This window comes from Carcharhinus amblyrhynchos, chromosome 4 (assembly GCF_965287045.1).
Source record: "Carcharhinus amblyrhynchos chromosome 4, sCarAmb.v2.hapA, whole genome shotgun sequence".
NCBI lineage: Eukaryota > Metazoa > Chordata > Chondrichthyes > Carcharhiniformes > Carcharhinidae > Carcharhinus > Carcharhinus amblyrhynchos.
Window position 1 is genome coordinate 45,099,710 of NC_137327.1, and position 13,133 is coordinate 45,112,842.

Below are 13,133 nucleotides of genomic sequence, written 5' to 3' on the forward strand. Positions count from 1 at the left end.
GCTGATCAGATAGTGCCAGCCTGGATTTCTAAAGTGGAGGTCATGCCTAGTGAACTTAATTAAATGATTTTGAAGAATAAATTAAGTATTAGGCAGGGAGATGTCTATAGATATATGGACATATGAGAGACACAGTGGTTAGCACTGCTGCCTCACAGTGCCAGGGACTCAGATTTGATTTCAGCTTTGTGTGACTGTCTGTATGGAGTTTGCACATTCTCCCCATGCATGTGAGGGTTTCCTCCAGGTGTTCCAGTTTCCTCTCACAGTCCAGTGATATGTAGGCTGGATGGATTGGCCCTGGTGAATGTGAGGGGTTTTGGAATGGGCCGGGGGAGAGGACCTATTGTAGAGTTGGTGCAGACCCAGTGGACCACATAGCCTCCTTCTGCACTGTAGGGATTCTATGACTTGCAGAAGGGATTTGATGAAGTTAAATTGCAAGAGAGATTGTACAAACTAGGATTGTATTCCAGGGAATTTGGAAGGTTATGGGGTGATTTGATTCATGATACTAATGGGATCAAATAGGGTAGATTAGGAGAGAAATTATTTCCTCTATTAGTGAATGTAGCCTACACTGCACAGGCAAAATATTAGAACCTGCTCATTCAGAACAGGAGTTAAGAAACACTTTTCAACACAGAGGGTAGTTGAAGAAGTTTACAACTCTTTTCTACAGCAGTTGATGCCAGATCAATTGTTAGTTTCAAAACTGAAATGGATAGATTTTTGTTATCCAAAGGGATAAGGACAGTGGTGGGTATTAAAATTTAAAGTTTATTTATTAATGTCACAAGTAGGCTTACATTAACTCTGCAATGAAGTTACTGTGAAAATCCCCTAGTTAATACATTCCTGTGCCTGTGTGATTACACTGGGGGAGAATTTATCATGGACAATGCATCTAATCACCTTATGTAGACTTGGGTCACAGGTCAGCCATGATACCAGTGAATGGTAGAACCAACTTATGGGCTAAATGACCCTTTCCTGTTCCTCTGCTCCTACCACACCTCACCCAGCATTTAAAAAGCCCTTCTTGTCCTCCCAAAGTCCCAAATCCCACCATAGCTGGTGAATTATTTTTAAGTGCAGTTGTAGTCCACGGCCTTCTCTGTTCAGACCAACCTAATCTCTTGTAAGGGTCCAAAGTGGGTAATCAGCCCCATCGTTAGCATATACAGGGGACCTAATACATGTTTTAGGTGACTGTTTCAGGCACCTGAAAAATGGATCACATTGATCTTTGGTCAAATGTTTATCATGAAAATGGGATTAGTGCAACTTTAGTGTCAGTTATTGTCGGTGCAGACATAATAGGCCGGAGAGCCTTTTCTGCACGGTGCTATGACTTAATGCATCCTTGAAGCACTTGATAATGCAGTGAAAAAGGTCCTTTTTGTACCCATTGTAAAATGAGCACAAGAAGAAACAATTCTTATTGGAGCAAGTTTCAAAGACCCATGCTTGGATAGAATGGAGGAACATGCAGTTTATGAACATGTCACCAGGGGAGGTGGGCTGTCTGTGCACATACCACAGGTTCACAAGGAGGGAAGGGCAATTGGCTGGAGAGCCATTTCCTGAATTGCCATCAAGTACTGCCTTGTGGATGGTTATTAGGATGATTTGATTGTGGGCGGCATGGTGGCATACTGGTTAGTACTGCTGCCTCACAGTGTCAGGGACCTGCGTTCAATTCCTGGCTTGGGTCGCTGTCAGTATGGAGTTTGCACATTCTCCCCTTGTCTGAGTGGGTTTCCTCTGGCTGCTCCGGCCTCTTCCTACAGTCCAAAGATGTGCAAGTTAGGTAGATTGACCATGCTAAATTGACCATTAATGTCAGGGGGATTAGCTGAATAAATATATGGGGTTACAGGGAAAGGACCTCCTGTACTGTAGGGAATCTCTATGGTTGCATTGTCAATACTGAAGACTCATTTGAATGTTGCACCATTTATAGACATTTTTAATGGCTAACGATGCAAGTGAGAAATTGAAAAATGTCAGAAGCTATGTTTAAATTTCTCATATGAATTCACAAAAGCACTTAGAGATCGTGGGGTATGCAAGTAATCCACAATGGTTGTAACATTATCAGTTTCAGAGTCCCCTATGTAGAAAGGTTCCTGGGGGAGTGACTCAAAAAAGAAAATGGTCATCTTCTGATTTGAAAAAGGGATTAACATTCATTGCACATTTATTGTTAGTTTTCAGAGAGTTTATTTAATGACTGTTTTATTGGCTTTGAGTAAATGAAATTAACTCAGCCAAGTACTAGACACAATGTATACTCTGTGGTAACTTATTCTTTCCTTTTTTTTTACCTTTAGGTTGTAGAATCAGAATTGGATGGAACAAATTCTAATGGTAAGACACAGGAAATTTAAATATTGGCATTACTTTATAAATATCTATTGTCCTTAATAAAATTCAGCAGCACCACCATGAATAGAAGCAAAATTTGCCACATGCAGTTTCTGCATTTGAAATGAAAACACGAGCGCTTCTGGTAGTGAAATGTCACACAATGTTTCATCATTGAGATCAAAGCCAGGGATCGAATGTAACTCAGTGTTAATGAGATGTAGGTGCCCTTGGTGGCTGTCTTGGCTATAAATGTCGACTTGGGGTCCAGTTCTTACTATTTCTATTTCAAAAACATATATTAAATACAGCATGCATCCTAGTTTGGACAATTCCAATTATTAGTGATGAAGATCTTGTTTCTTGGTCCTGCACTGAATGATTTGATTTATTATTGTCACATGTATCAACGTACAGTGAAAAGTATTGTTTCTTGTGTGCAATACAGACAAAACATATCGTTCATAGAGAAGGAAACGAGACAGTACAGAATGTAGTGTTACAGTCATAGCTAAGGTGTAGAGTAAGATCAAGTTAATGCAAGGTAAGTCCTTTCAAAAGTCTGACAGCAGCAGGGAAGAAGCTGTTCTTGAGTCAGTTGCCACATGACCTCAGACTTTTGTATCTTTTTCCCAAAGGAAGAAGGTGGAAGAGAGAATGTCTGCGGTGTGTGGGGTCCTTAATTATGCTGATTGCTTTGCTGAGACGGCAGATAAAATGCTTTCCATGATGCATTGTAAAAGTTGGTGAGAGTCATAGCTGACATGTCAAATTTCCTTAGTCTTCTGAGAAAGTAGAGGTGCTCGTGATCTTTCTTAACCATAGTGTCGGCATGGGGGGGCTAGGACAGGTTGTTGGTGATCTGGACACTTAAAAACTTGAAGTTCTCGACCCTTTCTACTTCGTCCCCATTGATGTAGACAGGGGCATGTTCTCCTTTACGCTTCCTGAAGTCGATGACAATCTCTTTCATTTTGTTGACATTGTTGAATGTGTTGTTGCTGTAGTTCTCTGCCTTTCCCTAACCTTTCAACTCTTGTACAGATAAGTTTTTTTTGGTTTGTTTCTGTATATTAAGTTTGTAGTAATCTGATGGCTATTTTTCTGGTAGTTTTAAGAAAGGTGTGCAGTTTTGGGCGCCGTACTTACGCAAGGATATTTTGGCTTTGGAGGGAGTGCAGAGGAGGTTTACTAGGCTGATGCCGGAGTTGAGGGGGTTGAGCTATGAGGAGAGGCTGAATAAATTAGGCTTGTACTTGTTAGAGTTTAGAAGAATGAGGGGAGATCTCACTGAGACGTATAAGATGATGAATGGGATGGATAGGATAGAGGTGGAGAGACTCTTCCCGCTCAAAAAAGACAGTAGGACTAGGGGGCACAGCCTCAAGATAAAGGGGGGGTGGTTTAGAATGGAGTTGAGGAGGAACTTCTTCACTCAAAGGGTGGTGAATCTCTGGAATTCTCTGCCCGTTGAAGTGGTGGAGGCTGCTTCGCTAAATATTTTTAAGACGCGGGTTGATGGGTTCTTGATAAGCGAGGGGATTAAGGGTTATGGGGAGAGGGCGGGAAAGTGGAACTGAGCCACGACAGATCAGCCATGATCTTATTGAATGGCGGGGCAGGCTCGAAGGGCTAGATGGCCTACTCCTGCTCCTATTTCTTATGTTCTTATGAGGGCAGTTAAGTGCCACATTTTAATGTCATGTTTGAACCTTCCCTGCCATGTAACTTTGCTGCTTTGCAAGTCCCCAGTCTCAGCTGGGTCTTTGGAGGAAAGCATCACGTTGACAAGTGGCATTTACCCAGACCGGAAAAGAAAAAACTCAGGTGAAACAAGTTAACCCATGCAATTTCTGGCAGACAGCTGAGGAATTTAAGTGGAACGTGCCTGAAAACAAGGATGAGATTAGCAACATTCCAACCATACAATGACTAACAAAGTTAAATTGTTTTGAACTGACTGCCCCACTGCAGAATTGACATTTTTGATTTGTGATGTGAAACTGCAGCCCAGTTTTTAAGTGGGATATGTCACTATTGACGCAAGCAGCCTTCTGGTACTTCACCCATTCGTCATAAGAGAGTCTGAGCTATGTATACATTAATCATGGTTAACGTAAACAATTTGAACAAAATGCAAAGTAGAAGCTCCTTACAACGAATGGCTTATTATTGAATAAATGCAACATATAAAGTGCAAGTTAGCTCAGGGGATCCATTAGTGTGTTTGGTACTGTTGAACGCAATGAATAATGATGCAATTCGTCACATTGTACTCTTTTAACAGGTGTTTAAAAACAGATAATTTTGTCTGGAATCAGCATACACTGAAGTATCAACTTTGTCATGTTTTATTGCACTCCCAACAAATAGTGGTAGAGTCACAGAGTCATACAGTACAGAGTAGGCCCTTTGGCCCATCGAATCTGAACCAACAAAACTACATTAAGTCTAAACTAATCCCACTTTCCAGCACTTAGCTTATAGTTTTCAATGTTATGACATCCACATACCTTTTAAAGGTTGTGAGTTTCCCTCCCTCTATTATCCTCCCAGACAATGCAACTCAGGCCTTCTCCCACCACTCTCTGGGCGAAAAGATCTTTCCTCAGATGCCCTCTAATTCTCCTGCCCCTCACCTTAAAATTATGCCCCTTCGTTATTGGTCCTTAAACCAAGGGAACAGCTGCTTCCTATTCACCCTGTCCATACCCCTCATAATCTAATACATCTCAATCAGCTCCTCCCTCAGCCTTCTCTGCTGTAAAGAAAACAACGTGAGCCTGTCCAGTCCCTTTTCATAGCTCAAATGCTCCATCCCAGGCAACCTCCTGGTGAATCTTCTCTGCACTCTCTCCAGTGTAATCACATCCTTCCTATAGTGAGGTAACCAAAACTGCACACACTACTCCAGGTGTGGCCTAACCAAAATTTTGATCATGCTCCAACATAACCACCCGCTTTTATAATCTATGCTATGACTAATAAAGACAAGCGTTCCGTATGACTTCTTAAATACCCTAATAACCTGTCCCTCTGCCTTCAGGGATCTGTAGACAAACACCTTTCCATTCCTCTGAGCTTTCTACTGTCTTGCCATTCACTGAGTACATCCTTGTCTCGTCACTCCTTCCAAAGTGTGTCGCCTTGTACTTTTCAGGGTTAAATTTTGTGTGTCACTGATTTGCCCAACTGACTAACACAACTTCCTACAACCTCAGGCCTCCTTCTTCACTGTTAACCACCCTATCAATCTTCATGCCATCCTCAAACTTACTTATCACACCCCCCCCATCACATTCTCATCCATATTGTTTATATACATCACAAAGGGATCTAGCACTGATCCCGATGATATGCCACTGGACACCAGCCTGCAGTCACACAGCCTTCTACCACCACCCTCAGTCTCCTTCCACTAAACTAGTTTTGGATCCAACTTGTCAAGTTACCCTGGATCCCATGTGCTTTTACCTTCTTTATCAATCTCCCACATGGGGCCTTGTCAAAGCCTTTGCTGAAATATAATCAGATTCTACAAGCTTTGATCTAACCTCCACGAAAAGAACAGAGCTCACAGAATCTGATTATATTGCATTAGCAATTTGGCACTCCGGGTTGTATGATGTGCATGTGCTTTTTGAAGGGACTAGCTTAAACACAAAGCTGTAGAGGGGTTAGAAGGTCTCGAGTAATGGATTTGGAAGTAATCAAAAAATCTGCCCTAAATCTAGAATTGAAGAATAGAAGGTTAGGGTATTCGATATGGAGGCTATTTTCACAATGTGATAAACTGCCAGAAAAAAACTTGACCAATTATAATCCTGACTTTCTATTAACTCAGGTGCAAAATAATGTCACTAATCTCAGCAATTTCTGAGGATGTAATGCAATAAAAGGTAATAAAAACCTTTGAAGAAGTAACAAGAATCCTTCTCACAAGCCCTTCCTGTGAACGAAATTAGATTCTTTTGTGAAATATCTGATCAGATAGCACTCCCACTACACTGGAGATGACATCAGCCCTCCTGGACTTCAGAGCAAAAAAGAATTAACCATTCTGTCAGATTTTGATTTAAACCATAACTAAAAATTTGGTTTGTTTAAAGAAATGTTCGAATAGCAGCAAAAAGATCAATTCGACAGATGTATGTAAACTTGCATCTCCTTATTCACAAAATAATAACAGATGTGATGCTTCACTAACTCTCTTAATAAGACACTGTAATGTTGGAGGGAGGGATGTGTTTGCGGGGGCAAGAAAGCATTTAATTAGAGCTGCAAAACGAGGAGGATATGATCACATTACTGGGGATTTCCTAATAGTCTTTAATTAGTGAGAGAGATAGAGAAGCAAATCTTCAGGGAAATCACAGAAATGTGCAAATGGTGATACTGGGGGACTTTAGTTACCCCAACTGGAGTAATGTTAGAGTAAATGGTACGGAGGGGAGGAATTTCTAAAATGTGTTCAGGAGAACTTCCTTGACCAGTATATTCTTGGTCCAACGAGGAAGAGGAACTGTTGGATCTGGTAGTGGGGAATGAAGTGAGTCAAGTGAACAAAATGTCTGTGGGGAGACACCTAAATTCGAGTGATTAGCAATGGAGAAAAGCAAGGAACAATTTAAAGTAGAAGCTTAGAACTGAAAGCGGGCTTACTTCAATGGAATGAGAGGGAATCTGCAAAGTAAAATGGAATGAAAGACTGACAGAAAGAACTGCAGCAGAATAATGGGGGATGTTTCGGATACATTCCAACAAGGAGGAGGGATGACAGAACCAAAACCAGGGATCCTTGAACGATGAGAGAGATAGAGGGTATGATGCAACAGAAAAAATTAGATGAATTCTTCAAGCGAGAATTAGCTCAAATGTAAGTTGAGAAGAAAAGTGAAATAAGACTGGCAGAGAGAGACTATGAATGAATGGCAGTTAGCCTAAAAGCGAACCTAAAATCTTCTACCAGCACATAAATAGTAAGCAGGTAATAAGAGGCTAGGTGAGTACTATTATGGGCAAAGGGAGTGTTTATGTTTAGAGAGCAGGGCAAGGTTAGAATGCTTAATAAGTACGTTGCATCAGGGTCTATAAGGGGGAGGATGCTGACAAGATATCAGCAGAAGCAGAAATGTTACAGAAAAAGGATGGGGTGAAAATTGATAGGCAGGATGCTTTTGCTGGTCATGCTTAGAGTGGATAAATCACCCAGTCTGGACAGTTCACATCCCAGTTTGTTAAAGGAAAGTGAGGTTGGAAATAGCTAAAGAGCTTAAATCGTCCTAATCTTCAAATCTTCCCTAAGTACTGGATTAGAAATCTGAAAACATGACACATTTGTGGAAAAGAGTGTAATATGGACTACGTGATGGAACAGTGGTTAGTACTGCTACCTCACAGCGCCAGGGATCTGTGTTCGATTCCAGCCTTAGGTTTAAAAGTTAAAGTTTCTTTATTAGACACAGGTAAGGCTTACATTAACATTGTAATGAAGTTACTGTGAAATTCCCCTAGTTGCCACATTCCGGTGTTTGTTCACGTAAATGCCTTTAACCAGCGCGTCTTTCAGAATATGGAAGGAAACTGGAGAACCCAGAGGAAACCTGTGCAAACTCCACCCAAGCCAAGAATCAAACCCAGATCCCTGGTGCTATGAAGCAGCAGTGTTAACCACTGTGCTACCATGCCACTTGGGTAACTGTCTGTGTGGAGTTTGCACATTCTCCCAGTACCTATATGGGTCTCCTCTGGGTGCTCTGGTTTGCTCCCACAATCCAAAAGACATGCTGGTTTGGCGCATTGGCCATGCTAAATTCTCCCTCGGTATCCGAACAGGCATCGGAGTGTGGTGACTGGGGGATATTCACAGTGACTTCATTGCAGTGTCGATGTAAGCCTACTTATGACTAATGAATAAACTTTAAGGACGTTTCTAGTAACTACAGGCCAGTGAGTTTAACATCATTTAGAAATAGTCATCAGGGAAAATAGTAACAGGCACTTGGAGAGATTTGAGTAAACTAAGGGTATAGCCAAATTGGATTTGTAAACGGCAGTTTGTGTTTGACTAATCTGATTGAACTTTGTGATGAAGTAACAGAGAAAGTTGATAAAGGCAACGCAGTTGATGTTTTCTATATGGATTTTGTAACAATACACTTCATAAAAGGCTGGTTAATAAAATTGGGGCTCATGGAACAGAAAGGTCAGTGTCAGCTTGAATAAAACTTGAGGACAAAACATAGTGAATCACAGTAAAAGGTTATTTTTCAGATTGGAGGACGGTATACAGTGACATTCTCCAAGGAGTCAGTGCTTTTTATATGCAGATAAATTACGTGTATGTCAGAAGATAGAGTAGAATTTCAAAATATACCAATATTAATGAACTTGGAAATGTGGCAAAGAATGAGGATGATATCAGGGTGGAGATGGCCAAGTGGTATTATCACAAGACTATTAATCCAGAAACTCAACTAATGTTCCAGGAACCTGGGTTTGAAACCTGCCATGGCAAGTGGTGGAATTTGAATTCAATAAAACAAATCTGGAATTAAGGATCTACTACTGCCCGTGAAACTATTGTTGACTGTTGGAAAAATCCATTTGGCTCATTAATGTCCTTTAGGGAAGGAAATCTGCTGTCCTTACCTGGTCTTGCCTATATGTGACTCCAGAGCCTCATGGTTGACTCTCAACTTCCCTCAGGCAACGAGAGATGGGCAATAAATGCTGGCCTGTCAATGATGTCCATGCCCTACAAATGAATTTAAAAAATCAACTGTAACAGAACATGTTTCGTCATGGGTCCAGGGTTTGGATGGAGTTTGTCTGTTAACCTAAGAATACTGCCATTGGCCATTATTTAAAAAAAATAAAATTCCTGTTTATTTACAGATCTGTACATATAATTGAGTCTGTGTAGTCAGTGGTGAGGGGCAGAAACTCGATGAGTGAGGTAGTCAGTAAGGGGGGTGGTCAGTGAGAGTAATTGGGGTAGTGGGAGGATAGTCAAAGTTAATATTGGGAAAAGCTGGATGCAGCAATGGGGACAGAGGACATATTTGAGGGACTGTGGGATTCTTCCAAGGGAACAAGGTAAGATGGCTCATCTGTATTTATCTTGTGATTAGCTGTTCCTTATAAAGGTATTATGTATCTATATCTATGTACTGTGTCTGAGATAAGAAAATGAATGTTTCACACTTAATGCTATTATGTGTGTTTATTTTAGTAGGAATCTCTGAAGGGAACAAACCACAGCCTCCACCTCAGTCTCTGAAGCTTACTGCACTAGCCAATATGGCTAAATCCTGTGCAGAGAGTAGTACAGGTAAATTTAGACATTCCTCCAGCTTTTAAAACATACCTACTGTGGAAGGTGGTACTTGTTGAATTTTTTGCAGTTATGCAAGCATGTAACTTTCTCACCTATCCCTGAGGATATTGGCTTTTCATGGGCTTAGAGTTCCATGGGAATCAGCTGCCACTTTCTATCTCACACAAGAGACACCTGTCTTCATGTATGAAACCTTTCACTGACACTCAGTACTCTACTTGACAGTGGGCCAGTTGCAACAAGATGCAATCCTGACTTTAACTTCATGACAACAGTTACTCTTTCAAATCCATCCCTTGTGGAACGTTTGGGATATTTGGAGGATATGAAAAGGGGCTAATCAATGTCACCTGACATTGACACCTATGCATTTTCAGTAGTGGTCTCTGGATTGTAATTAGGTATAAAAATCATGGCTGACTTTTCCGTTAAACAGAGATGCATATAGTCCTCTCATGTGAAATGAATTAATTCCCTACGGAATTTGTATGGTGTAGTTCCACATTGGGCAGTAGCTGTTACAGGTAACTGCACCTTGTACTAACAAATACAGGCAAAGTATTGCAGGTACAGAAGTTATATACAGTAACGTTGCTTACTTGCATTCAATTTGCTGTATTGAAACAGAAGGCACACCAACTTCCCCTGTCATCAATAATAACACCAGCAGTAAATCTGCCCAGTAAACCTGACCATTTTTAAATTCTTTATCAGGGCATGGGCGCTGCTGGCTATTTATTGTCCATTCCTAATTACCCCTGAGAAGGTGATGGTGAGCTGCCTTCTTGAAGTGCGTATACCATGAGGTGTAAGTACACCCACAGTCCTGTTAGGAAGGGAGCTCCAGGATTTTGACCTGGTGGTAGTGAAGGAACAGTGATGTATTTCAGAGTCAGGATGGTGAGTGGCTTGGAGTGGAATTTGCAGTTGGTGGTGTTCCCATGTATCTGTTGCCCTTGTCCTTAAAGATGGTAGTAGTCATGGGTTTGGAAGGTTAGATTCACATTCTGCGACTGGATCTGTGAACTGGAACCAAGACAAATGAATGATGGCATGATATGGTATGAGGAAACTGTCATGCCGAAGGGAAGGATTTGCGGCAAATACCATTTCTTATAGTCAATCTCAACTGGATGACAAAGGTTTAGGGGATGTTCAGATTGAATGCAATGACATTGCTTTGCTCTCCTATTCTGGGCACACATTGAAACAATAAGTAATTACCCCAGATACAAATGTCATTTTTGTAGAAAAACTGAGGAAGGAAGAGAAAGATTTTGGAACTCAGGGTCCAGATTTTGAACAATATTTAAGAAAGTGCCTTCATTTATTTATTCAGATAAAGAGGAAAATTCTGAAGGACCGTTATCCACAGGAGTCAAAAATGCAGATTCTGACAGTGAAGAAGAAACAAAAAGACAAGAAATTACAACAGGAGGGACCCAGAGAATCCTGCTTCCCCCTCCTCGCAGGAAAATTCCACAACAAGGGAGCAAAGAGCAAAGTTCAAATCCTGTACCCGTTCCACGAAAACTTATAGCATTGCAAAGAAGCGTAAATCAGGATGAAACTGCCAGCACAGAAGAGCGTACATCATCAATTTCAACATCAATGATGAAACTGGACAATGAGGAGGAGGATAAAGAGGAGAATGAAGGATGTCCACTTTCTGAAGGTACTGCTTCATTTGTTCTAAAATTCAGAAATGTGACTGAAGGGTTAAAGACACGTAGTTAGGGAAGTGATTAATTATCACTCCGTTTCCATGGTCTGAGCCATTTTACATGGAATTTCAAATGCAGGCAGCACCTATTACACAGAACAAATCATAATTCATAGTGCATACAGCAAATCATATACACAACACATACTATACAAAGCAAATCATACACAAAACATATTCCACACATGGCAAGTATAGAAATCCAAGACATTTGTTGCAATATGCCATACCATAACAAGTCACTTGCACGATTCATGGCACAAATCAGAGTCAGGAGATAATAACTAAACTAAGAAATTCTAGTGTCAAGCTTGGGTTTAAAAGGTAACCAAATGTTAGCATGAATTCACTAGTTGCTTGCCCGTGGGATATAGTCAGAGAAAACCTATTTCCACCATCTTACTAACGCACACTTAGTTCCATCAGGCTTTCTGCAAAGGAGGAAATATGGGACCACCTCCCTGCCCACCCCCCATTTCTGCGACAAGCAAGCAAGAACCACCACCAACACCACGCGCCCCCACCCACCCACCACCCCACCCCCACCCCCCCATAGCCAAGATTAAAATCTCCCCAGAGTGTTTTCTGTTCCTGACTGTCATAGAGATACATTGAATCCTCTATGGAGACATCAGTGATTCTGGCCACTTTATTCTGTGACCTGGATGGAATGTGGCATTGGATTTGCAACAAGGGTGTGAATGGAAATCAACATTTTGTTAATCAATGTGTTTTTCCCTATTTCTAGACATAAATCACCAGGAGAAGCCCTTTCCCCAGATGAGAGTTCCGTCTGTCTCTGATGAACAATTGGATCAGCTCAGTAGCCCAGGAGAGCCAGAAGGTAGGAAATTGGTGGCTCTTTTGTGTGGACAATTAACATTAAATTCCATTTATTTTCAGAATAATTTACATCCAACAGTTTGTTTTTTTTTCCCCCGCCGGCACCCTCCCCAGGCAAACAACCTGCCGCTGCCAATCTGAAACCAGTCACTGAGCCAGGCAGTGGTGTTCCTCTAATTCCTCTCCCCCTTCCTGTGGAACAGGCAGGTTTCCTGCTCACTGGGGCCATGAGCTCATTGCATTTGAACAATATGTGGTGATTTGAAACTGGCAGCACACAGGGGTTAATGAACCGTGAATGAACCATTTGCAGCACAAGCCTCCATATTAAGTGCCCATTGATCATTCAATTTTTAGAATGATATCATCCAGCTCAGTGTGTGCGCCTGCTCATTGCTAGAGCATTAGCCTGCTCACTCCCCGTAGCCTCTATCCCTCTATTTCCACACACCGGCAATCATCAAGCAATCACACTATGAAGCATTTGGGAGCGTGAATAGAGAAAGATTGTTTCCTGTATAGTTGAGGAATCAGTGATAAACAGTTATCAATTTAAAATTGTACCTAAGAGAGAAGCTGGGAGAAATTTCTTTAAATTTGTTGGAGCATGGGTTTCTTGACCAAGGCGGAAATGATTTTCATCTTTTAAGGACATTTTGAACACTTGGCGTGAGCAGCAGAAGGAAAATCTGAAGTCATTCACCTCAAATGCTGTTCCTGAATAGCCAGCCATAGAGTAGCAGTTAGATCCTTTTCCAGCCAGCCTCTGTGGCTCAGGGAGAACCTAAGTGCAAATAAGATAAGTAAATGAATATGTCTGTGAAAAACGGCAGTAGTGTAGACAAATGCGTTTCCTGG

General features: G+C 41.3%; 1 protein-coding gene across 3 annotated transcripts in view; it reads left to right on the forward strand.

Moving 5' to 3' along the window:
- carmil2 (capping protein regulator and myosin 1 linker 2) overlaps positions 1-13,133 on the forward strand; it is a 151,638-nt gene that overhangs the window by 126,702 nt on the left and 11,803 nt on the right. For 2 of the 3 annotated variants that reach the window (XM_080187061.1, XM_080187063.1), the window contains 4 exons: positions 2,337-2,373; positions 9,605-9,703; positions 11,049-11,384; positions 12,181-12,276. In XM_080187061.1, coding sequence (XP_080043187.1) covers positions 2,337-2,373; positions 9,605-9,703; positions 11,049-11,384; positions 12,181-12,276 — 568 coding nt within the window. The remainder of the gene's footprint in view (positions 1-2,336; positions 2,374-9,604; positions 9,704-11,048; positions 11,385-12,180; positions 12,277-13,133) is intronic. The other variant, XM_080187062.1, reaches the window with a different exon arrangement.